Source organism: Fragaria vesca, linkage group LG6, assembly GCF_000184155.1.
Source record: "Fragaria vesca subsp. vesca linkage group LG6, FraVesHawaii_1.0, whole genome shotgun sequence".
Lineage (NCBI taxonomy): Eukaryota > Viridiplantae > Streptophyta > Magnoliopsida > Rosales > Rosaceae > Fragaria > Fragaria vesca.
In genome coordinates this window covers 22,556,402-22,583,074 of record NC_020496.1, presented here as the reverse complement: position 1 = coordinate 22,583,074, position 26,673 = coordinate 22,556,402, and the positions used below count along the sequence as shown (strand labels likewise).

General features: G+C 37.2%; 4 protein-coding genes and 1 non-coding gene across 5 annotated transcripts in view; 4 read left to right on the top strand and 1 right to left on the bottom strand.

Moving 5' to 3' along the window:
• Positions 1–5,303: 5,303 nt before the first annotated feature.
• LOC101309660 (SNF1-related protein kinase regulatory subunit beta-2-like) lies at positions 5,304–8,306 on the top strand. Its single transcript, XM_004305630.1, has 5 exons — positions 5,304–5,502; positions 5,734–5,855; positions 6,376–6,536; positions 6,635–6,797; positions 7,971–8,306. The coding sequence occupies exons 1-5, from the start codon at positions 5,499–5,501 to the stop codon at positions 8,304–8,306; spliced, it is 786 nt and encodes a 261-aa protein (XP_004305678.1). The 5' UTR covers positions 5,304–5,498.
• A 241-nt stretch (positions 8,307–8,547) lies between these two features.
• On the bottom strand, positions 8,548–9,540 carry LOC101308396. Its single transcript, XM_004303518.1, has 3 exons — positions 9,302–9,540; positions 9,102–9,171; positions 8,548–8,984 (listed from the first exon to the last, which is right to left on the bottom strand). The coding sequence occupies exons 1-3, from the start codon at positions 9,438–9,440 to the stop codon at positions 8,840–8,842; spliced, it is 354 nt and encodes a 117-aa protein (XP_004303566.1). The 5' UTR covers positions 9,441–9,540; the 3' UTR covers positions 8,548–8,839.
• A 739-nt stretch (positions 9,541–10,279) lies between these two features.
• LOC101309374 overlaps positions 10,280–26,673 on the top strand; it is a 22,336-nt gene continuing 5,942 nt past the window's right edge. Inside the window, exons 1-3 of the mRNA XM_004305629.1 lie at positions 10,280–11,968; positions 20,543–20,619; positions 25,912–26,183. Coding sequence (XP_004305677.1) covers positions 10,638–11,968; positions 20,543–20,619; positions 25,912–26,183 — 1,680 coding nt within the window. The 5' untranslated portion in view covers positions 10,280–10,637. The remainder of the gene's footprint in view (positions 11,969–20,542; positions 20,620–25,911; positions 26,184–26,673) is intronic.
• LOC101308105 (phytochrome C-like) lies at positions 15,664–19,858 on the top strand. The gene is made up of 4 exons (XM_004303517.1): positions 15,664–17,707; positions 17,964–18,780; positions 19,037–19,333; positions 19,450–19,858. The coding sequence occupies exons 1-4, from the start codon at positions 15,664–15,666 to the stop codon at positions 19,658–19,660; spliced, it is 3,369 nt and encodes a 1,122-aa protein (XP_004303565.1). The 3' UTR covers positions 19,661–19,858.
• On the top strand, positions 20,089–20,160 carry TRNAH-GUG. Its single transcript has one exon. It is a non-coding gene; the product is annotated as a tRNA-His (tRNA).

Here is a 26,673-nt window from a genome sequence, read left to right as displayed (position 1 = left end):
AAAAATATAAGTCACTAAATCAGTGGAATTGAAACTTGAGGACAATGTACTTGGTTTGTTTTAAAGGGTACGTGGCTTCACTTTGTTAATCAAGGGTTTAGGTTTGTCTTGGTGCTAAAACATGCTTAGGTAGGGTGTCAATGTCACTCAAGAATAAAGCAGAAATTAAAATTTCAAAAGAATGGGAAAGAATGTATTCTCAATACTTTCCTAGTTTCCTCCATGTCAATTCTTTTTCTAAAACAATATAGCAATTATATGACATATATAGTTAGAATCTTTTTTGTCATATCGAAAAAGATGGTTTTTCTTTTGGTCTCAAAGACATGGTTTTGACTTTGTATTCACATTTTCTTGTTGTATATATTTTTTTATAACTAAATGGCTCATATTGTTACCTTTGATGAATCATTAATTAAACCGTCGATACAAGGAGTATTATTTATTAAATGATGGGTTTATAATAAGTTGTACGCTTAGTAAAAGGGTAGGTCAAAAAGTCTGTTATGACCAAACGTTAATGTCATGTGATGTACTTATATTTGATATGGACATTTTGATCAAAAATAAACATCGATATATGAAGAAGAAAAATAAAGATTAAATTATTGCTAAACATTAGGGAAGTCGCCTCCTATCTCTAAGCCCAGCAAGAGAGAGAGAGCAACCACAGTGAGATCCTCCCTGTCCGGTGACGTGTTTCTACGTCATCGTCGGACCAGGCTTCGCCGCCCTCGTGGGTCGAGTATGTTACCGATGTGTTATGATTTTCTCTTCGGTTTGTGCAATGGTGAAGGAGGTTGGGCATGCAGGGATTAGAGAAGAAGATGAGGAAGTTGATTGGCGGTGTTTGTTTGGGAGCACCAGATTCGTTCCTTTGGATGGGGGTAAGGGCGCCACCATTCTCTCTTTCTTCTGGTGTGAGTTGGTGATGCCGACGACGGCGAGGTCGGCCAGGTTATGGTTGTTGGTGGATGCTAGTCCTCTTTTGCTTCCATATGGTGCTGGTTTATGAGATTAGGCTTGACCTAGTCTATTTAGGGTTTTTAATATGGTTTTCTAGGTTTTTAATCTGTATTGTGGAACCTAGCCCTAATAAGTTAGATTTGCTAGCAAGATTTGGGTTCTACTTGTTATTTGTTCTTTGTGCTTCATCCCTTGGTGATCGTATTAGATTATTTTAAGGTACCCCGCATGACTTGATTCTTACGTGGCCCTTCTTGGGTAAGTCATGTACATGTAATTTCCTTCTTTACTGAATACAAAGCCGAATACAGCATCGAAATGGACATGCTTTTGGGTGCTCTTAGCAATTGTAAGGACGGCGACGGCTTCGCTAAAGAGGCGGGTGACGACTTTCTGGAGGTAGGCGATGCCACAATGGAGCTCAGATCTCGATTCTTTGGTGGTGGAGGGATATTTGAGTGCTACGGCGGGGCTGATGGGCTTGAGGTGGGAGGCAGATGTCCATGACTTGGTCTGTTGGTCCTAAATGGCGGCTCTGGCCATGGTGGTCTTCCCTGTAGCTAGATTAAAGCGACAGTTGGCTGTTTTTCGAAGTTAAAGGGTCTTTTGGCTGCCCTTAGCAATTGGGTGGGCTGGGCCTTTTATTGGGCTTAGGCTTCACCCATTGTTAGGGTTTTATTGTCTATTTTTAATTTTTATATATTTTATTTTTAGGTCATATCTTGCTTAAGTGGGGGGTGTTTTGATGTTCGGAAATATGCTTCTGTTGTCGAAGAAACATGACGACAACTGTGTTTGATTCATATGTGCCTTTGATACTCACGGATGTGATTTGAACTATGTTGGAAGTGTTTCATAGCTAAAAAAGGGTGAACCATTTAGGTAGTAGGTTTTTTTGTCAACCCCACATAGGTAAACTATTATGTATGGTTACACATGAGCATGAGCATGAGCATCAACTCTCCCTCTCATCTCCGAACCCTCCAATTTTCTCCCAAACCCTAGCCACCATGGCATGAGCATCTAACCATGGTGCGTAATGCTGATTCCAGGGCACTCATCACCGACTTCAAGGTCTTTGTCGCCGATTCCAAAGTGCATGTCGACGATACCAAACCGGATTTCCTTAGGCTTTGTCCATTTCTTAGTATGGACTGAGTATTGCAGATCACTTTCTAGAGACGAAACCATGGTTTTGTACAAGCGGCTGCGGGTGGAGGATTTCTGGCCACCAGATTTGTCGACGGCTTTCTGGCCACCAGAATAAAAAAGGTTGTGAGAGGAGGCTTTCTGGCCACCATATTTTTCGAAGGCGACAACCAAAGACCCGATTTCTACCGGATGAAGATCTTGTCGAACACTTGCCAGGTTGGGTTTGATGATGACGCTGACAGGGTCAAGAGCGCTGGTGGCTGAGCCGCCTTAGCCGCTTTCAATGCGGGTGAAGATTATCGACAAGATACGATGCAAATCTTGTAGAGTTTGTGAATGTTGGGCTTAGGTCTAGCCTCAAGCCCAAAAAAGGTCAGATTTGGAATTGGGTTGTTGGGCCTGATTTCAAACTAACTATGGCTGAAGCTGTGGTATCTTAGCCTACAGACCAATAGAATCTTGGATCAATGAGATGGTTGATATATACTTGAAGCACCGTAGTTGAGCACATTGGAGATAGTGTATATTAACTCTAATGTCTGCATTTTTTCTAGGATTTTATTCTCTCTTTGGCTCATGGAAAATAAGTGAGCACAAATTACAATGTAATGGTACTTTGCCATTTTGGTTTGAGCTTTAAGACAATGATTTTATTTCAAAAAATAAATTAATAATGGAGCACATTTTGAACCCAATATACGTAACTCCAATTGCTTACAAAATTGGTCAAACTAATAAGGTAACTTGGCTTAAAGTTATTGATAGTATATATGTTGAAAACAAGATCTCCAACTAGCTGCCTTGACCTATTTCACGACCTCGTTCTCTTCTGACGATGCTTGGACGGGTAGTTGGGATTACGGTCTTGTTGCCGTCGAAGGGTTATTGAATAGTATCACTTCGGTGGTCAACATGTCTCAAGGTTTGGTAGTTAGGTCTTTGTTGGGCTGGTGCGAAGGCATGCATGGCTTGCAAATGACGTATAGTTTTGTGGAATGGTTCCCTTGCGGCAGTGCCATGAATCTAGGTCGGCGGTGGTCAAGTGGAGCATATGGTTTTCAGGGATCGGTCAAACATAAGGTTAAGCACTTAGGTGGTATTGTAGATTTTTGAAAGGAATGCATATATTTCATTAATCGAAAAGATCATACATGACCTCACTCAGTCAAGCTAAGAGATCTAAAAATCACATGTAACCATGACACCTAATAGAGTTTTCTAGCTTAGACTCAAAAAAGTTACAAAATTTAATTTAGGACTAGTTTCAATTTACCTTCATCAACTTTAGGTCGATTATCAAGTTAGTCATTCTTCTTTCAATTTCATCAAAAACACTCATCAACTCTCAATTTTCATCAGTCGTGTCCAAACCTCCGTTCTCCATCCAATTCCTCCATCAAGTGATGACTTGACATCAAGAAGAAAATCAAATTCCGAAAAATATAACCTTTATGACTATTTTCCCCCATATTGATACACATCTTCATACTCATCACAACCTCCTAACCTTAGTGATTTTGGTGGGATTAAATCAATTTATCTATTTTGCCATTTTTCTGTGGGCTCAGCGACTTCAAATTTGGTTTTCTTCTAAATGCAAGTCATTACATGACGGATGAATTGGATGAAAAATGTATATTCGGACATGGCTGATGAAAATTAAAAGTTGAGGGGTGTTTTTGATGAAATTGAAAGAAAATGGACTAACATGATGATCAACCTAAAGTTGATGAGGGTAAACTGAAATTAGTCTTTTAACCTAATAGTTCATTTACTGGTGCAAAACCGTATAATAACAACTAAAGTATAGGGGTAACTTTAAAAAAATAAAACCGTAATTTCTCTCATTAATAAAAGTTTAATTTTATTTTTATTTGTTTATTTGATTGATTACCAAAATACTTTTTGTTGAAGCTACCATCAAAAATTTTAGAGAAATTTTAAATACACACCCCTTACTTAATACACCACCTATCAAGTTTTTCATTTCAGTATTATACTTAATACACATCCCAAACTGCCTAAAATGCCCTTAATTTATGAAATATTCTATTATTTAATATAATTAATGTATATTTACCATTTGGTACCTCTTTTTACATATTATTTCGTCTAATTTTTGCTAGAAATTTTTTGTTATCATCATTCAATTTATAATCAAATGATTATTGTTATATCCCAACTCCAAATCACCAATACAAGTTTTCAAAATTCACACGCTAGTAGAACTGTAGAAATACAGTAGCTATTGAACATAGATAGCTAGTTATTCGATAAAACATGTTATGATAAAGATGCAGCACTTGACAATATGATATGCAAGATCAAACTAAAGCTGATACAGATACCAAAAAAAAAAAAAAACAACTCAAATGAATTGTGGAGAAGAGTTGGGGTTAGGGGAGAAGACATGTTTTCGACGATTTTAGGGTAGAAGACGTTGAAAAAGAATACTTCTAGAGCTATTTTTTTTTAATAATAGATGTATGTTTTGGTCATTTAACTTACCTATAAAATCTCAATAGAAACATAAAATAATAAAGGTGTGTATTAAGATATTAAGGGTGTGTATTTAAAATTTCTCAAAGTTTTAAAGTCCAAAGAGAACAAAAAAGAAAATGGTAAAATATTGTATAGTTCTTGTGGTTTGAAGTCGACATCTGTTCAGTCTTTCTAGTTTTATTTTAATCTGAATGGTCCTTAAAGTCACGATTTTTCATTCAAATGGTTATTCCATCAATTTTTGCAGTTAAATTACTGATGTGGCCGTTAAAAATTACAATGTTTTTAACGGTTTTTAACGGTCACGTTAGTATTCTAGTAGAAAAAATTGACGGAAAGACCATTTAAATGAAAAGTCGTGATTTTAAGGATCATTCAGATTAAAATAAAATCATAAGGACTGAATATATGTCGACTTCAAACCACAAGAGTTAAACTAAATTTGGTGAAGTTGAAGGTTAAGGCGGTGATTTCGGAACTGTCACTCCAGTAAACGAGCAAAGCTGTAATTGGATGGCTGCACCAAGTTTTCTAAGTATGATTGGATAGCTGCATCGAGTTGTATAGACCGCACAGGCAACTGAGGAAACAAGCACAAAGGAGGCCCACAGCACAAGGCAACGTTCCCCCTTTGAAACAAACAGCATCACTAGTCTACCGTAGGATCTTCCCAATTCGTTGGAGAATCAAATTCACCGCAGTTTTGCCTTTTTCAACACTTAAAAAGAGAAGACAGAAAACAGAGCACCAAACTGTGCTGTCAATTTTTTTGGACATGAAACTCTGCAACAACACACTAAAGCTGCAAAAATAATGCGAACTTTCCTTGGTCATCAGTCAGTTCCTGGTTGGGTTTCTACAGCAATCTGCTTACAGAGATGGGTATGTCATCAAACCCCAAATCTTTCTTTCAGTTACTTGTGTCCTCTTCTTTTGCTTTTTCTGTTTTTTGAGTTTGTTCTTGTTTCCTTTTCTGCCTTTTCCAAATCTTCAGCATAGAATATGATTTTCCTTTTGGATTTTTCTGATATTTGTGTTCTTTTTAGTTTTGATGGTTTCATGGTGAAGATGAATCAGATGATAACTGCCTAACTGGGTTTCCTTTGTTTTCAGTAATGGGGAATGCCTGTGGTAGAGAGGAAGGAGAAGGCTCTTCTTCTGGAGTTAACAACTTTCAAGAGAATGATGAACCCATGGCTCACTCACCTCCCCATAACCCCTTCATCACTTCACAAGTGAGTTCTTTTCTGTTTTTCATTTTTCAGAAATTTCATTTGTGTGTATGTATGCTTTGCTTTTTTGCCCAAAACTTTGAAACTTTGAAGAAGATTTACCCAGATAGGCTGTCTTTTGGTTGTTTATTTTGGTTTAAAATTGTAAGTTGAGTATAGAACAGTAAGGGGTTCAAAGTTCTTTGCTTTAGTATTGCAAGTCTCTACACTATTCAGTACAAGAAGAATAAGAACTGTCTATCAATACAAGTAAGAATTGCAATATCTACCGACATTTCACCCTAAGCTTAAAACATTAATCTGGTCACTACTTATTTGATGAAAATCTTAATGAAATACATCTATTGGTATAATTTATTTCCTTCTCAATCAAGTTCTTGGAATTCCTTCACTTGTGATTTATGTTGGTTTCAGAAAATGCCATCACATTTGTCTGTTGTACGAAATCTGGTATTGTAAAAGTGTCCATCTGTCTCATAGAGATGAAACTCCTTAATTTTACTTATCTGCATTTCTACTTTAGAATCCTGGGGACACGTCAACAAGAGCGGGTGAGGCAGTATCGCAAAACATAGAAGATAATGATAATGTACAAAATCAGAACTTTAGACGCATGAAGATCTCATGGACTCATGGTGGCAGGCAAGTTGCTGTCACAGGATCATGGGACAATTGGGAGACCAGGTACTGAATTTTCTAGGAGTTTCATTGTTTGACAACAATATTCATTTTCTGTTTATAACACCATTTCTGATGTGATCTACTTCATTTCCTTATATTAGGGAGCCGCTGCAGAATACAGGTAACGAATTCATTGTCATAAAGTTGCTTCCATCAGGTCTCTATCAGTACCGCTTCATTGTTGATGGGTGTTGGAGGTGTGCTCCAGACTTGCCATGGTTGTATGACGAATCAGGAACTGCCTACAATGTTTTGGATTTGCAGGTAAATTTATGGCGTATAATGTGGTCATTTCTAGTTCATACTTCTAAAATATCCCTTGCACTAGGCCTTTACTCTGTCCTATATCGTTTTTATGTAAAGGTTTATATCTTTCGCTTAGTTTTGTTGAGTAGAGCTCAGTCTACATATGAAGAATCATCAGGATATGTTTTAGGAGCATAGAACAGCATGTCATAGAAACCAGTTCCTAGTGACACTCACGCTTGTACATGAAGCTAAATGCTTCGTTATATAGGATTCACAGTTTGCAACTTACGCCTTGTGCATGGATGTTAAGTGGCAGTTGTTGATCAACAAAAGCCGCAGCTGTCAAATAACTAAGGACAGTAAAGATATTCTATCTTTGAGAGATGAAAATCTCTCCCATCCAAGCTTCAAGCTCCCTGAAGAGTTGTATTTTGATTCTCAACAAAAGATTGGCTAGACGTTCAATTTCAACTCAACTTTTCGTTATAGCATGAAATCATTTACAGCGGGTTATTTCTGATTGCTTTTACTTGCATCACTTGACCTAAAAAGCAAGCAGGATGTGCTAATGAGGATGGACCAAACCAGCATGGTTTTGGCCGATATTTGAACTTGCATTCAATCACTGCTTATTTCTGAGTATTATCAGTTGGAGCTTTAAGGCTAAAAGGTTCGTAGGGCCATTTAATCAGCATATGAGTCCAAGCATTAGAAACGATTTGCACACTATCTAACAATCATATGTTCCAATTCCACTTGCTTACAACTTCTCAGTGCATTGTCAATACTTGTTACCAATACAACAGGTTTTCTGCATTTAGCAACTGAATTGTTTGATCTTGCAGTGTCTCTTTGCACACTTTTATATTTATATTTCATGGTTCTGTTTTATACTAGTAGAGGATCGAAATTGAGTATATCTCCACAAGTGTTTACTTTTAGAGCTCCTTCTTAGCCGAGTAGCTAAGTGAAGAACATGCATGTGGAAGCTTTAGATAAGTTTGGTAATTTAAGAGATGATGGAAGTTGCATGAGTGCTCAAAATTTAAGAATTCCTTCTTGTTTAATTTATGACAGTTGAACATATAGTTGGAATAATTGCTGGTGTTTACAGCTTTAAAATTGCCAAGTGTATATGTTAGTCTAACGCTACTGCATCCTGTTTCATTGCCAAAATACATCATGCAGGAATATGGTTTGGAACTGCCTGAACGCCTGTCAAAGTTCGAAACACCTCCATCCCCACCTTCAAGCTATGATAACAGACGCTTAAGTGAAGACGATTTCAGTAAACCTCCGCCAGAAGTACCTCCACAACTACAAGTCCCATTTTTAAACAGGCCATCTTCCTCTTCAAATGCTAGTGACCAGCCATTGTCAATGCCTCATTATTCACAATTGAACCATTTGTACATCCAGAACCAAATTGGTGGCGAGCTTTTCGCACTCAGTTCTACACATAGGTTTCGTCAAAAATTTGTTACAATGGTGTTATACAAGCGATTGAACAGAGAAAATCCATAATTTTTATCTTCATTATGGGAACTAGAATATGTAGATTTGTAATACGAGTATATCATTTGAAATTCTTATGATTCAGTAGATTGAGAAAGCAGCTCATGTAGGTCAATCTGTAAGAGTAAGATTGTGTGCAAAATATACCATGAGTACTTCATTTTGGATATGATATTTACCCTTTTATCATTTTTGTTACAATTGTAATCTGACTGAGTTTGCTAGCTGCAACAATGTCAAAAACTTGTTTGATATAAACATTTACAGTAGACTCCGACTTTTGTTGGTATGAGAAACTCAGAAGTCATAACATTCATCAAATATATCAGGGAAGAAACTCTGGAAGTATTTGAGAAGAACTCAAATGGTAAATGAAAAGGTGTAATATTTAACTAAACAATATATATTAGAATATCATATGTGTTACTGCTTCACTATAAGCTGCAACGGCAGTTAAGTGAAAATCTGCCCCAGGGGAGAGGTCTGCGAACACATGGTTGTATGCAACCGACGGTTTGTAGGGACGAAAATCCGGCAGTTGATCATCGAACTGGCACCTTAATCCAACCATTAGCAAAAGCAATGGCTAAGATGACAAAAGGTGTGGACATGCCAAAGATGATAATGTAAGGAAGAGGAGTCATCATGGGATTTTCCCCTTCCCTTTCTCCTGCTGTTTGCCAGTACCTGTAAATTTGTCAACAGTAAATTTCTTGGAGAACTTGGATCACTATCTCTAATTCTAAGGTATGTTGCTGAAAGTGACAATAATTAAATTGTAAACGGTGAAAAGTTATAGCTTACTGCTCTGGCTCTTGTTCTCTAGTTATAAACTTTTTCTTTCCTCCCTTATTTGATTCTGCATCTCCACCGCCTAAAAACATTGAACAAAAGGCAAGTTACTATCTCAGCCTCAATTGGACAACCATTGGCATAGTAAGCTCAAGAACCACTCAAGCATTAGCATAAAAATATATACCAACTAAAAACAAAGATGATTTTACCCAAATTTGCTTGAATCTTGAAACTGTTTGCTCTCCTCTTTGGTGCAGTGGAAGTGAAAGAAAGAGGAGATAGTGGTGACTGGCCTGAGGGGGCTAGAAATGTTGTGGTGGGAGAGAAGAGAGCCAACCTAGCTGCCATTTGTCTGAGAAGTGTGCTCTTCTTTGCCCATCTCTTGAGCTTCACATATATGTCACTGGTTTTGGATATGGTGATGTGGTCACAATGGAGACAGATATTAAGCTATGGATACTAAAATCTTATCTGAGCCACATATGACTAATGCGACAACTTCACTCAAAGTGACCTGTTCCTTTTCAGAGCTGTGGTGTTCAACACTAGGACTAGGACAAGAGGTCAAGAGGGATATCAGTAGAACCTAATGTTTAGAATTTTAAGCTCTTCAGAAGATCTAGTACTAATTCAAAAACAATGTTGAAGAAAGTATTGAGTATTGAAATTTATAGAGGTTCCGTCTCCAGATACTCACAAGTTGATATTTAGGCCTCGTTTGTTTCATGGAAAGTAGGCATCAAGAAAATAAAATTATTCATTTTCTGTATTTGAGAAAGAAGAAGGAAATGAACGACTTTCCTGCATGAAGGGAAAATATAAGGAAAAATGGTTCATTAATTTTTTTCCTGTATTTATTACTCACACCATAATATTTTATAAAAAAAGAAAAAAATGTGGCAACCTATCTAGAAAAAGGGTAAAGAGAATTTGCACCTCCCCTGGTCAATACAATACCGTGAAATATAGGTGAACAGTGATATACAAATGTAGAAATAGCTATGTAGAAACTAGAAAGAGTCCCATAAATAAAAGAGGTCATATATAACTTGTAGTCTCCGCTTCAAATTCGTGGTTTGCAATCAAAGCCGTGCCTTGAAGTCACCGGCATGCTCAGTTTGATTGTAACCCCCAAACCAAACCAATTACTCCCATTTTTTACCTCATTCTACGCAGACAAGTTTTCTACTTTTCAAAGCTCTGAAATTTCCTTTCTAGTCACACCCTGCTCCCTTAGTCAGTCAACTCTGATATCCAAACCGTTCATCTCACCATTTCCACCAATCTGGTGCTCAAAGATTGGTCCTTTACGGCTGCCCCATCTCCCCAAAGCTTCGATTTTTATTCCAAGTAGATCAAGTTCTGGGTTGGTTCAATCTCAGCACGCACTGTTCTGGAGGTTTTTGCTGCTTACCCTTTTGCTAGTTTGCTCTTCTCAATTGGGTTGGTCTCCTTTTTCAAGTTTGAACTCAAAGTTTTGATCTTTCCCTTATCGGGGTATATGTGTTCTCTCTGTGATATAGCTATGAATACTGTAACTGTCGTATGAAACGTGTTTTACTGCCAACTGTTTTTGATTCCATGGCTTCTAATAGTAGTGTTACTAGTAAGAAGCAGCGTCTGAAAGACGATGCCTCTTTCCGGCGTTTCGTGTCACTTGCTTCGATTACATGTTTAGCAGTTTTCTTGCTGGTTTTCCTGTTAAGAATGAATTCAAGTTCGAATTTTGAGGTGCCGAATTCGGATGAGTTCGATGATGTGTTGCCAAGGAGTTATAATCGATCACTTATTAGCCGAAGGCTTAACCTTCCAAAGCAGAATAAGTTGTCAATTGAGTTGGAGAAGAGAAATCAGATGCCTCCTAGGAATTTAGATCTGTATCCGAGTCTAGCCAAGGATCATATAACTGTTGTTCTTTATGTACACAACCGGCCACAGTATCTGAAAGTAGCTGTTGATAGTATATCTCAGGTTGTGGGAATCAATGAGACTTTACTGATAGTTAGTCATGATGGGTACTTTGAGGAAATGAATAAGATTGTTGAGGGTATTAGGTTTTGCCAAGTGAAGCAGATATTTGCTCCTTTCTCGCCGCATGTCTTTCCCAAAGGCTTTCCGGGAGTGTCACCCGCAGATTGTAAGGAGAAGGATGATGCTGCAGAGAAGCACTGTAAAGGGACTCCTGATCAGTATGGGAACCACAGGTTGCCAAAGATTGTGTCTTTGAAGCATCATTGGTGGTGGATGATGAACACGGTATGGGATGGATTGGATGAGACTAGGGATCACAATGGTCATATTCTTTTCATAGAGGAAGACCACTTTCTGTATCCCAATGCGTATCAGAACTTGAAGATACTGGCAGCGCTGAAGCCTAAAAAATGCCCCCATTGCTATGCCGCGAATTTGGCACCTTGTGATGTGACTGCCAGGGGAGAAGGTTGGGATAGTTTGATTGCAGAGAGAATGGGAAATGTTGGTTATACATTTAACCGGACTGTTTGGAAGAAAATCCATAAGAAGACCAGCAAGTTCTGTTTCTTTGATGATTACAATTGGGATATTACAATGTGGGCAACTGTTTATCCCTCATTTGGTAATGCTGTTTTCACGTTACGAGGGCCTAGGACAAGTGCAGTGCACTTTGGAAAGTGTGGTTTGCACCAGGGCCAGGAGGGCCAGAAAGCGTGCATTGATAACGGCGTAGTAAACTTTCAAGTGGAAGATGTAGACAAGGTTGCAAACATCAATCCAGACTGGGAAGTGCAAGTCTTTGAGAATCAGCCCGGGTATAAAGCTGGGTTCAAGGGTTGGGGAGGTTGGGGTGACAAGAGAGATCATCAGTTGTGCTTGAATTTTGCTCAGATGTATCATTTATAAAGTTACAAATAGACATTGGTTCTTCCCCATTTTATTGCTCCAAACTGTTGTAACGGGTAAATATCTGGGATTTCTTTTTGTTGAGTGATTGATCAATGGCAAAAGTAGTGTTACATGTTTGTATCATCTTACTCATGTTCGCCTTTGTTTCTTCATAATGTTGCATCATATTTTACATGCTTCTTATGGAATCTGCGCTTTGGTTATCTTTTGTTTCTTCAAAACGTTGCCAGGGAACTCAGATTTTACTTTCTTCATACAGAATCTGCTTTGGTAATCTAGTCTTAAGCATCTGGTTATGTCGATTTTGTTTTGTTTGGGGAGCTCGCAAATTTCAAACTTGTTTTTCTTTCATTTAGAGATGGAAAATGTTGTATATTTCAACCAAGGATCTATATGCTTGCTTGGTGCAAAAGATCTTTATGTTTGGATGCAGAAAAGAAATCGAAAGACAATCTCCTCAACTCCTTGAGCCTACACTAAACAAACCAAAATTCAAAGCATCAATGACATTAAGAGGAAGGCATCGCGTCCAAGTTCAATAACCTCACTGTCCTATTGAGCCTAGCAATCTGTTATAAAATCAACTTCTCCAAAGATTTGTTCCAGAAGGAAAATTCACAGGCAAACATTGTTTTTTAGATGCCATTTCTGGCTTTTCTGACACAAATAGTAGAATTTCCTTAACTTCAATTCCAAGCAACAGCAAATTAAGCTCGCTTAAATCTTGTCATCTGAAGTCTCCAATTACAATATTTGTGTGATAATCGCTGGAGTTGATGATATAAATTATGCAGAAAAACAAAATATTAAACATGAACTAACGAAAAGCCACTCCCAGTTTCTTTACATTAGAAATATGTCTTGATATGATACTGGTGTGCACTGTAAATCAATGATGAAATTCGAGCGAGTTGTTTGACAATGTAGAACTTATAGGTGCACGATGACTTAAAAGGGATAATTAAAGTTTATTAGGTGAGGGATCTAATTGGATCACTCTATTGTAACTTCAATGGTATTGAAGCAATAGTAGTCAAATGTGAACACATACATTGAATTAGGTCTCAAGATTGAAACACTTAAATTTTGTTACATTAATCTTAATACTTGATGTTAAATCTAAGAGTCGATAACTACAAAACTCTCATCACCAGGGCGATGATCTGAATAGTAATCTAACAGTAAAAGTACCATAACTTTTTTATATTTTAACATGAATTCGATACAAATCAAACGTAGTAAGAAATCTTATACCCGTACGTCCTTAATAAAGTCGATCAAGATTTCATATAGAATTATAGGTTATCCTCGTACAAGTCTAACAAGTCGTGGTGCCTAAATATTTTTTTGCCAAAATGGTGGACTTGTTCTAAGATTGCATCGAAGTTAATTCCTATCTTTCAGAGTATCAGTGCAGCAAGTGCCAAAATCACGTTCTCGTTTCTTCCAGTTGGCCATGGAGATTGGAGGACTGAAGGACCACCCAGTTACAAATTTTTGGAGTATCTCTGTATCTAGCCACATGGGCCTTCCCCTTTTTCTTTTCATAATGGTTGCACCAAACAAAATCGAGTTCTTCAGTTCTTTTCTTAAAAATCACCCCAGGAAATGAAATACAAAAAGAAAAAGGAAAAGGCATAAATTCCCCATATATTATCAGTAATTTTTTCCCAGTAAAGATTCATAATTTGGTACTGTACAAGCTTATGAGTTATGAAATCATAAAGCATGTAGCAGAGGAACTTTGTTTGTACTTCATCATAAGCTAATTTCCTATTTCCTAATTCCTATTACCATCATCATGAAACTAGTGCCATTTTTGTTTCAGTGTTAGTTTGTTTTTTTTTTTTGGTAACAGGTGTTTCAGTGTTAGTTAAAACCTATGTTGTACGGACACTCCACACCCCTGGAGTGTTGGAGTGTCGGACACTCGGACACACCGACACGGCACCCGACACGGCAAAATACGTGTCCGAAAAAATTGACTTTTCGGACACGTCTCGGACACGTTGACCGGCCCTGACACGGCATTGCGACACGCCACGTTAGCATTTCAGATTTTTTTTATTTTTTATTTTTATAAAAAAAGGTATATTTTCTTGACATTTTATATTAGATCAATTATGGAATAACAAGTTTGGATGGATTATGGATATGATAATTATAGTAGTTCATCTTTTTGTCTATTAGGTGCTACTGTGCTAGAGAGCTAGTTGATGATGAGATGGAGTCTTGAAAATGAGAGGTAAATTTTCTATTCATTTTATATTAGATCAATTATGGAATAACAAGTTTGGATGAATTATGGATATCATAATTATATTAGTTCATCTTCTTGTCTATTAGGTGTTACTGTACTAGAGATTTCTCTGTTTGAAAACAAGCTACTGCTTAAGTTTGTTTTTCTTTAATGTTATATTTTAGGTGCTAGAGGTCTGGTGCTTTTAATGTTATTAATTATACACGTGACTTATTTCTTATGGTTATGAAATAGATTAAATTTAGAACTTTATTTGGTAATGTAATTGAATTTATTTTATATTTTAGTATATTTTTTATTTATTAAAAATATATAAATATATAATTTTGTTTGCCGTGTCGGAAACTCAATTTTTGAGTTTTACCATATCGCCGTGTCGTGTTGCCGTGTTCGTATCCGTGTCCGTGCAACTTAGGTTAAAACTTAAAACCGCTGGTCCCTTCTTGGCCCGGTGGTCTTTCCTTTATTTGTGAACACTACCAGGTCCAAGGATCGACCCGCATCATCACCAAACAAAAACTTAAAACCCAGAAGCAACAAAAAGTGACCTTTCTTTCAGCTGGACACCAAAAGAAGTTGAACAGTAAAATTAACACAACCTTGTACCAAAGCTGAACAAACAGGGCCCCGTATGTAGTAGAAGTCTTTCTTGCTTCATTTATTTGCGCTTGTGAACTAGGGGTGGTGAGGAGTCTGGATTCCCAAGAATTCTGGTCAGTTTGCACGTGTCTGGCTCATCTATACCCTGCAAGCTCTGATGGTCAGTCATACCCATCCTTCTTGCACATCAAGTTAATTTGGTTGTTTATGTGTTTTTGGATTTCTGTAATCCTGGAATTCTGTGCAAAATCCTGGTTTGGGGATCTGAAATTTGTGGGAAGAGATTGGAATGTCAACTAGGTAATGTATTCATTTGTTCATCTTTCTGAAGAAGTTGGAGGAGTTTAAGCTCTGTAATTGAGTTTCTGCAAATGGGTTTGTGAGAAATTTGGAAACTTTGTGGGGTTTTAGCTGGGTTCTGCTTTCTGAGGTTGTCAATAAGTTTTGTGATGCTCTAGGAGAATTTGTTTGTGATGACCCTTTTCTTGTGTTGGTGATATTTTGGCTAAGAATAGAATCATGATTCATGAAGACTAAGTGAATTGTATAGAGTTGCTCATTCTAGTCAAGCTTTTGTTGGTGTCTTGGTGATTGGAGAAAGGGTTTGCCTTTCTGGCATCCAGTTGTTTGTATTCTCTTTTCCTGGTTCATGGTGATTCTTGGGTCCGGTAGAGTCCAGTGACCAAGAGTACTAGGACTTTATTCGTTTGGATTTCCTTTTTATCTGATAAGAATCTCTTCTTTTTGGACTCTGGGGGTACTCCATTGTTTGGTGCATATGTGTTGGATTGATTGAACTGAGCTAGTTAAGGAGGCTGAGAGTGAGAGATGTCATCAGTGTCCTTGAACAAGACAAGTAGTTCTAGAAGCAGTTCTTCGAGATCAAAACAGGGAGCTCGTGTGGTTTCGCAGACACCCTTTGATGCAAAGCTAGATGTAGACTTTAGAGAATCTGTAAAACGTTTTGATTACTCCACCTCTGTTGACTGTAATATCTCAAGTTCAACTAGCAATGTCCCCTCCGCCACTATATCAGCTTACCTCCGGAATATGCAGAGAGGCCGGCTCATTCAACCATTTGGTTGCTTGATTGCTATTGATGAGCAAACTTTTAGTGTTCTTGCCTACAGTGAAAATGCTCCAGAGATGTTGGACTTGGCCCCCCATACTGTTCCAAATATCCAGCAGCAAGAAGCTTTGACTTTTGGAACAGATGTTCGCACGCTCTTTCAGTTCCCAGGTGCTGCTGCATTGCAGAAAGCAGCTAATCATGGGGAAGTTAATCTTTTCAATCCCATATTGGTGCATTGTAAAACTTCAGGTAAGCCCTGTTATGCAATTCTGCATCGAGTTGATGTTGGCTTAGTAATAGATTTAGAACCAGTAGGTCTAGATGATGTTCCAGTCACTGCTGCGGGGGCATTGAAGTCTTATAAGCTTGCAGCCAAAGCCATCTCAAGATTGCAGTCCTTGCCAAGTGGGGATATATCATTGTTATGTGATGTTATAGTGAAGGAAGTTAGAGATTTGACGGGGTATGATCGCATAATGGTGTATAAATTTCATGAAGATGAACATGGGGAAGTTGTTGCTGAGTGCCGTAGACCTGACCTAGAACCTTATCTGGGTTTGCACTACCCAGCCACTGATATACCACAGGCGTCAAGGTTCCTCTTTATGAAGAACAAGGTTAGGATGATATGTGATTGTTTTGCCCCTTCAGTTAAAGTAATTCAAGACAAAACATTAGTTCAGCCATTGAGTCTTTGTGGATCAGCATTGAGATCTCCTCATGATTGTCATGCACAGTATATGGCAAACATGGGTTCTGTTGCATCTCTTGTAATGTCTGTGACAATCAATGGCGACGATGATGAGACGGAGCATGATCAACAGAGGGGAAGAAAATTGTGGGGTTTAGTGGTCTGCCATCACACAAGTCCTAGATTTGTTCCGTTTCCTTTAAGGTACGCATGTGAGTTTTTGATTCAAGTCTTTGGTGTACAGATCCACAAAGAAGTGGAGTTGGCTGCTCAGTCAAGGGAGAAACATATTATGAAAACACAATCTCTGCTTTGTGACATGCTCCTTCGGGATGCCCCTCTAGGTATTGTTACTCAGTCACCTAATGTGATGGATCTTGTTAAGTGTGATGGAGCTGCATTGTATTACAGGAAGAAATTGTGGTTACTTGGGATCACCCCATCCGAGGCACAAATTGGAGATATTGCTACATGGCTTCTTGAATACCATAGTGAGAGCACAGGCCTAAGTACTGATAGCCTTATGGAAGCTGGCTATCCAGGTGCTTCAGATCTTGGTGATGAAGTTTGTGGAATTGCTGCGATTAGAATTACTGCAACAGACTTCCTCTTTTGGTTTCGGTCCCACACCGCGAAGGAAATCAAGTGGAGTGGTGCAAAGCATGATCCTGATGAGAAGGATGATGGAAGAAAGATGCATCCCAGGTCATCATTCAAGGCCTTTTTGGAGGTAGTTAAGCGACGAAGCACACCATGGGAAGATGTAGAAATGGATGTCATCCATTCACTACAGCTGATATTGAGAGAATCATTGCAGAACAGTACTATAAATGATTCCAAAATGATTGTGACTGGTCCATCAGTTGATGACAGGATGGAGAGAGTGGATGAATTGCGTATTGCCACAACTGAAATGGTTCGACTTATTGAGACAGCTGCAGTTCCCATTTTTGCTGTTGATGTTACTGGTAATATAAATGGTTGGAATAACAAGGCAGCTGAACTAACAGGATTAGCTGTTGAGCAAGCTATTGGTATGCCACTAGTTGATATTGTGGGGGAAGATTCAACTGAAGTGGTGAAGAACATGCTCTCATTTGCATTACAAGGTGATGCTACTCTTCTTTCCTTGGATATATAATATTACCTTTCTATCATAATGTTTCAAAAATTTTAAAATAAAGACAGATATATCTTAGTAGGCTGCCTTTCATTTATCCGACATGCATGCCAAATTTGCTCATTTCTTGGGATTCCATCTCATTTGTTTTCTCTGCAATTTTTCTTTTGATTGATTACTTGATTGTATTATTTGATCTCTATTCTAATTGATCCCCTCTGATGTAATTATAAAATGGATGGCAGGCGTAGAGAGGCAAAATGTTGAAATCAAATTGAAAACATTTGGTCATCAAGAAAATGGAAGTCTTACAATTTTGGTGGTTAATGCATGTTGTAGCCGAGATATAAAGGAAGATGTTGTTGGAGTTTGCTTTGTTGCCCAAGATCTTACAGGAGAAAAGATTGTTAAGGACAAATACACTCGTTTACTAGGTGATTATGTTGGAATAGTGCAAACCCCCTCAGCACTGATTCCTCCTATATTTATGACGGATGAAAATTGTCATTGCTCAGAATGGAACAATGCTATGCAAAATTTGTCTGGCTTGCGAAGGGAAGAAGCTGTTGGTCAAGCACTCCTTGGGGAAATCTTCACAACTAGCAATTTTGGCTGTCGTGTTAAAGATCATGACACATTAACCAAGCTTAGGATACTGTTGAATGGGGTACTTGCAGGCCAGGATGCCAGTAAATTGCTTTTCGGGTTTTTTGATCTACAGGGTAATTTCATTGAAGCACTACTTTCTGCTAACAAAAGAAGTGATGAAAAAGGGAGGATAACTGGGGTTTTGTGCTTTATACATGTTGCTAGTCCAGAGCTTCAGTATGCTACGCAGGTGCAAAGAATAGCAGAGCAGGCTGCAGCTGATAGTCTTAGGAAATTGGCCTACATTCGTCAAGAAATCAAAAAGCCTTTAAGTGGGATTATGCTAATGCAAAATCTAATGGGGTCTTCTAACTTAAGCAAAGAGCAGAAGCAGCTACATAAGAAGAGCACATTGTGTCGGGAACAATTGATCAAGATTGTTGATGACACTGATGTTGAAAGTATGGAGGAATGGTACGTTTTTTTTTTTTCTTGTTGTCTTTCAATAGAGATATTGCGTACTCGTCAAGTTAAGAGCTCCACTTGTTTCAATATGATATTTGATGGTAATAACTATTTTGGTAAATTGACTTTCACTAGAAGAATTTCATGATGACTGGTTTCAGCGTCAATTTGTTATTCTGCTTTTTGCTGGTCATATTAGCTTTGGACAATAGATTTACTGAACACCTTCCGAACAACTTTTGATATTTGGACTACCTACTCACAGCTACATGGAGATGAATTCTGTTGAATTCAACCTTGGTGAAGCATTGGAGGTTGTTATAAATCAAGTTATGATCTTGAGTCGGGAGCGGCAGGTGCAGGTCATCCATGATTCACCAGCTGAGGTGTCAACCATGGTTTTGTATGGAGACAATTTGAGGCTACAACAAGTTGTCTCAGATTTCTTAACCAATGCAATCCATTTCACGCCTTCTTTTGATGAATCAACTGTTGGTCTCACAGCAATTCCAACGAAGGAACGTGTAGGGACTAAAATGCACATTGTTCATCTAGAGTTTCGGTAAGTCTCCTTTGTCTGTGTCCATAATACCCAGGGTTCATATTCCTCCTTTGCTAGTTAAAAGAGCTGTCTGTATAACTAATGACTATGACTAAGACACGTGATTGACACTGCAGAATCACTCATCCAGCACCAGGAATGCCGGATTATTTGATTCAAGAGATGTTTCACGACAGCCATCGCGTCTCAAGGGAAGGGCTAGGCTTACACCTCAGCCAAAATCTGGTGAAGATTATGAATGGCACTGTACAATATCACAGAGGAGAGGACACATCATCCTTTAGAATCCTCATAGACTTTCCGCTGGTTCACCACATTAACAGCTGATATGTCTTCTCCGAGGATGAGAACACTGGCTGCAGTGGACTCACACTTAACCTCTACTAGAGATTAGGGAGTGCTGGAGAATGTTAATAATAGCAAATACAAATCAAGTTGATGGAGGGCCTATCCCAAATTTGTGTTTGATTATAATCCTGATCCATTTAGAAAAAAAAAAAAGAACTTCCTAGACTACCAATGTTCAACCATATTAGTAGTCTTCTTATTTTTTTTTTTTTTTATTTATTTATTGAAAGTAGCATCATTTCTTTTGGTAAGGTTGTTTTGTATCTTTCTAGGCTGGACACATCTTCAAGTGAAGCTTTAGAGAGGGACAGTTTCGGACGTAGAAATTAAATAAAGGTCATGTTTAGATCTGAACTGATTAAAAGTTGAGTGTAGTAATTATTTAAATATGATGCAGTAATCACCCTGTGGCTGTAGTTTAGTGGTAAGAATTCCACGTTGTGGCCGTGGAGACCTGGGCTCGAATCCCAGCAGCCACATATTGGTTTTTGTTTTTTCGCTAGGCGGAGCGACAACATCAACATCCGAGATTAATTAGGAGGGTGATGATGAGGAGAAAATAATCGAGTAATTGATAATTAATAAATTATATATATCTGGGCTTCAAATCTTCTGTCACCAAATTCTTATCTCCTTCCCTGTACCCCTGTCAATTTTTGACATGTGGCACTTTTTGCCTACTCAGCTTAACAGTCTTTAACCCATGTTAACCTTGATAAACTCTAACTCTAACTCATCTCTAACTCAACTTTAACTCCTCCTTAATTTAGAATTTAATTTTTATTTAGCAAAATCCGGCGAATACCAAACGTCAAGCCATTTCTTCCTTTTTCATTGACAAAAGGAAAAACCCTCTTATTCTTCGTCCTCGTCTGCAAATCCTCTTTCAAGTACAACAATACCAGTTCATCATTTAGTTGAGAAAAGAGAGATCAGAGGTACTATTCTCTCTGATATTGCGACTCAGTGTCTTGGTGGATGATAGCTTATTGACCTTCACTTCCATAGTATCTTCCTATAATAACATACACCAATTCCAAAACTCATATCATAAAAAACAAAAAACAAAAAAAACTACAGTTTGTGTACAAAATCACCAGTAGTAGTCCACCATGATGATTTCCTCTAATTCTCAGAAACACAGTAGGGTTAAGCTTTTGAAACTAAGGAAAGAATCAGAACCATCATGGGTTACCTTGTTCTTAAAATCCTTAGCTACATCACCATAGAGAGAGAGAGAGAGAGAGAGAGAGTTGAATTTTGAGTTCTGCAGTTGGATTTTACGGAGTTTCTCCTCAAATCTGCATCATTTTTTCCCTATACTGGGCTTTGTAAAGTTCTAAGAAGGAAGAATTAAAGTTGCAGGGGATTGTTGATGAAAAATGAAGAAAATGCTTGACGTTTGGTATTCACCGGATTTTGCTAAATAAAAATTAAATTCTAAATTAAGGATGAGTTAAAGTTGGGTTAGAGATGAGTTAGAGTTAGAGTTTATCAAGGTTAACATGGGTTAGAGGCTGTTAAGCTAAGTAGGCAAAAAGTGCCACATGTCAAAAATTCATAAGAGTACAGAAAAGGAAATAGGAATTTGGTGACAGAAGATTTGAAGCCATATATCTGTATGTCATCGACTCTATAATTGTCTTTGTTTATAGTCGGAGTGCATGGAGCTGTGTGAACACCTGAGATGGACGCAGACGACTGGATTTAATTACATAAAAACCTCTATTAATCTGAAGTCTCCTATCTTTTAATTTCAAATCAAGGCTTGGTCGATCTCGTTCATACCAAGTTGAGGCTTTAATTAGTTACTCCGGCAAATACTCTGTCTCAATTCTCCCTGCTAAAAATCGATATGATTTCAGGTCCAACGTTCTACATATAGCTGCATGTAATATGGAAATCCAAGCCGAAGAAAGCGTCGTCATAAGGTTAGTATTTATGTGTAAAGCTCAGATTGTTCAATACTTCTAATAAGGTGTGTGAATAACAAAATGTTGGAGAACAATCATATATATAATCTTTAAATATGATAGAAATTTCAATAAAGAATATAAGAAACATAACTATATACATCTAAGATTGTAAGTAATAAATCAATCCTAATATAGGAGTGAAATAGTGTAAGAATCCTATAAAAAAAAAGTATAAAGAAAAGAAAAGAAAGAACTGACTTGATTTTCCGATTGAGGCATACAAAAATGCACTTGACTAAAGACATATTTCTCCCATACCCTTGTGCTTGTAGTTCAATGGGCGTCTGCCTTGTAGAATACAACAATCGATGATCCAAGATTGAAGCACCGCAATTTTAGACTCTAGCGAACTATAAATTGTATCTTGTACTCTCTTGACTCGAAGAATACTTGTAGAAGAAATGATGAATCTTAATCTTATTTTTAAGGAGAAATGAGTATGGGACCTATTGAAAAAAACACTCTTTCAAATAGAAAGGTCATGAGTAATTTTATTTTCATTCATATTGGATATTATTATATAATTTCCAACAATCCCCCACATGAATGAAAATAACGACATTGAATGACAAGGAATTAGAGAGTACAAGCGAACAAGAAATGCATTTGAAAAGGTGTTTTTTGGACTTCCTTTCATAGTGAAGACCTATCGGATTTACTTGGTGAAATAGTAGATATAGAAGATCTTTGAACTATTCACCGTTTGTGTAAACCTAGACAATAAGCCTCACACATCTCTTATTCTAATACATTATGGTTCTTACGGTTGTGTTCATTTTGGTCCTGAACAATTTCCACATTCATGAGAGCTTTAGAGAACTAAGCCATATCATTCTCATAGAAGCGACCCGACTTCTACTCTCATATATGTGATCACACTAACATAACCTTATTACGGCTGTGGAAAACACACATTGATCATAGGAATGAGTGAGTTGTGTGTTATGCATCTTGAGTCTTCCCTAACTAGTTTCCCTATTGAACCTAGACCATGGGATCTCTAATATTGCTAGGTTAGGTTTCCGCCAAGTAATGACTCATTGTATTATTGGCTTTAACTCATTCCCCTCGATCATCCACTACCTCTCTAGTCAAACTTTTAAATAATTTGGATCCATGAGGTTGACAATCAAATCAAATTTCACTTGAGAGTAGTTGTTCATATCCTTTTGATCGATATAGAGATGTAAATGCCAAAGCATTCCAACACTATCTCTTCAATTGTATTACATAAAATTTATAGACATTATAAATACCCCACATTTGAGAAGTAAACCTTCAATCATAGGTTCTTGTAATGCAATTAAGCTAGTAATGTATTCACACAAACCTCATTTAGGAGCACATTCTTTTGTGGAATAATTACTCTTATCTTTCTTCTTGCCTTTCTCAAACCTCGGGTATCTTGAGGCAATCCTCAAACATCTTTCTCTGGCCTATGAACCTTCAAGTTCTTACGACGTGAGATTTCTTAACTAAATTTGCAAGATGCTTCTTACTTATATGATCATAAAGACCTTGAAATCTTTCAAAGATCATATAATATAATTCTTCAATTACAAATGACTTATGGAGTTCCATGGACTGCCCATATATAACATCATTGTCACTTGTACATCATGTATATTGCATGAATTGCAACTACAAATCATTATCTATTCATACATACATATTCTTTATATATAGATCCATGATTACTATATAGACAAACAAACAAAGTAATGGCAAAAGGATCGATGCATCAATCTTACATCTTGCATCCTTGCATACTGGTTTGTTTCAAATGTCTATCGTCAAGTCACTGTTACTATAGAAACATATATAACAATCTCACTAGTTGCTAGGCATCTGAAATGCTTTACGTTCTTGCCACTTCATATATATCTATCGGGTATCAAGTATCGTGCAGCAATTTATCATAACCATCTTCTCATGCGCGCCCAAGAGAAATAAAATCTGATTACATCACAAGTCATGATTTAAGTCTAGTTTCAGACTCACACCAAAGGGTATGTACGGACAGAGTCAATTCTAATCCAGATATTACACGATGCGTGGTTAGATCAATATATGATCTCAGTTGCAGTATGCATCTGAGATGCGTCAAGTTTGTAAAACCGTATATTCGGCTTTTCCAAATGTACTCATTCAGCCATTCAGCCATTCATACATCCATATGACTTGAATCATAGGTCTGATTTCGCCCAGTTCATGGAATAAAGTCAAGATCTCAGTTTCCCTCATAGGTCGATCGAGACCCGTACACAAAGGCACTTCTCTCTTCTCTCTTTGCTTTAATCATGCTTACATATGAAGAGATTCTTTGATAAGAGTTTATTAAACATGATTATACATATGAAACTTGACTAACTGAATCATAATTTCATATATGCGTCAACTGATAAATGATCAAGATATTATGTAAAGAAAGACAAGCAGTACTCAACGGATGCAACTTTTCACATATGCATACACGGTTAAAATGCCTATATCTTTCCTGGTCAGATAATGAATTAGTAAATACCAGTTTCATGCGACTTGTTTGCAGAGATTCATAATGTATAAGCACATATCACAATTTACAAATTCATGTTAAGTGCAAGCATATATGTACAAACACGTATTTCTATAAGTATGTATGCCTTCATATCATGCAATTCAATATAGTTGCACACTATTTCATGATTACAACGAAAAGGTATATATGAATGCAGCAGTTATTCAAATACAGTACATATGATGGAAATATATAAACACTTCTGGTAACTGAACAATATCTTTACCATCAATTAATTGATCAAGTATATCATGCATCTTCTCACTCTTTCTGTTTCTATTTTTCTTCAATTGCAACAAGAGCTCTATGTTCTTTCGTATACTACTATACAACCAAGAACTCATCATCTAGCCAATTGGAAAAAGTGTACGTATTTTCATGCGTAATAGACAAAAGATTCCATGAATCAGTTTTAGCAAGAACTTCTTCCAACACATATCACATTGGAACTTTCCTAATGTGATATTGGCCAAGTTATGTCTTGTCCTTGAGAATGAAGAATCGTCATATACCCACATGATTGTTTCATTAAACATCTGTCTTTAGATTGTTGGAGAACAATCATATATATAATCTTTAAATATGATAGAAATTTCAATAAAGAATATAAGAAACATAACTATATACATCTAAGATTGTAAGTAATAAATCAATCCTAATATAGGAGTGCAATAGTGTAAGAATCATATATAAAAAAAGTATAAAGAAAAGAAAAGAAAGAACTGACTTGATTTTCCGATTGAGGCATGCAAAAATGCACTTGACTAAAGACAGATTTCGCTCATACCCTTGTGCTTGTAGTTCAATGGGCGTCCGCCTTGTAGAATACAACAATCGATGATCCAAGATTGAAGCACCGCAATTTTAGACTCTAGCGAACCATAAATTGTATCTTGTACTCTCTTGACTCGAAGAATACTTGTAGAAGAAATGATGAATCTTAATCTTATTTTTAAGGAGAAATGAGTATGGGTTTATATAGAACCCCTAGTGAACTAATATGTCCGTTCACTTATCTCTTTGAAGAGACACACTTATTCCTAAAGACACCTATTGAAAAAAACACACTCTTTCAAATAGAAAAGTCATGAGTAATTTTATTTTCATTCATATTGAATATTATTATATAATTTCCACCACAAAATAGGCCGGATTGGTGTGTGTGATCGAATAGGATCACTCTTTACTAATACACACAAACAATCAAAACGTGTGTTTTTAAAGATCAGCGATGCATGTAATTCGTTTTTCTTTTTCTGGTTTGATGGCGGCATCTTCTTGTTTTTCTGTTTTACCAGCCTTCCATCGTCACCAAGGTACCGTTCAGAGAGGTCATCAGAAGCTACAGCTACAAGTAAACAATGGTGGTCAACAGCAACTTATCCAGTCAGACAACTATGGTTGCTAGTGAAACCTCGTGTTATAAGGAAAATAGATTTCTATACTCCCTACGGTACCAGTGAACTATCTCCGCTGTTCTGGATTAAATTTGTGCCAATATATCTGGCATCTAGATATCTTGATGGGGTATCTATAATTCTTTCACCCATTGTAAATTTTACATGGAGAGTGCTAAAACGGGAATTAACATGGCTGTCGGAATATTGCTCGATTCTGAGTTGGGAGAAGAAATTTGTAACATCATGTATTGCAGTGTCGTTGGATCCTTTCTTCTTTTATATTCCTATATATCATAGATGAGGAAAACAAGTGTCTTGGAGTTGACATAAAGCTCAGGAATACACTTCTTGTGCTGCGATCACTCACCGACTTTGCTAGTCTAACTGAAGTTCGAGATCGGAACGTCGACCAAATCCTGGACTCCCACACCGACACCGAATCCTACTTTGACTTTGAACCGAGGCCGATTTTAAATCTGTTCCAAAAACTGAAGTCCAAAATAGAGGCAATACCTTGGATATCTGTCCCTCTCGTCATTGATTTTCTTGCTCTTCTTCCTGTCCCACAGGTAACACTACATTTTGGAGTCGGTTTTTGTGTTTGGATTTGTTTAGATAACAATCTAATAAGGCTTCAACATCATTCTTAATCAATTCAAATATTCAATGATTTAGATTTTCTCTTATCAATTATTGTTATAAGTTTTATAGTTATTGGATTTAGCAAGGATGATGTGGAAGTCTTAAATTGTTATCTAAGCAAATCCAAACAACATGAATCCAAACAGAGAAACCAAATTAGAAAATGACATCCCACTACCCTAAACAGTTGTATAAAACAGAAAAACCATTTTTCAACAAATTTAAACAAATAAGGACATAAGCCAGGCCCACAATGCATAGTATCAGGCAATGTCAGCAATTTCTTAGGCAAAATACCCAAAAAACCAATCTTTTCTGAAATATTTACAAAATTACCACTGCCTCAACCAAAATACCCTAACAAAAAATATCTTCTCTCTCTTTCTCTGATTTCATATTTGACTCTCTCTCTCTCTC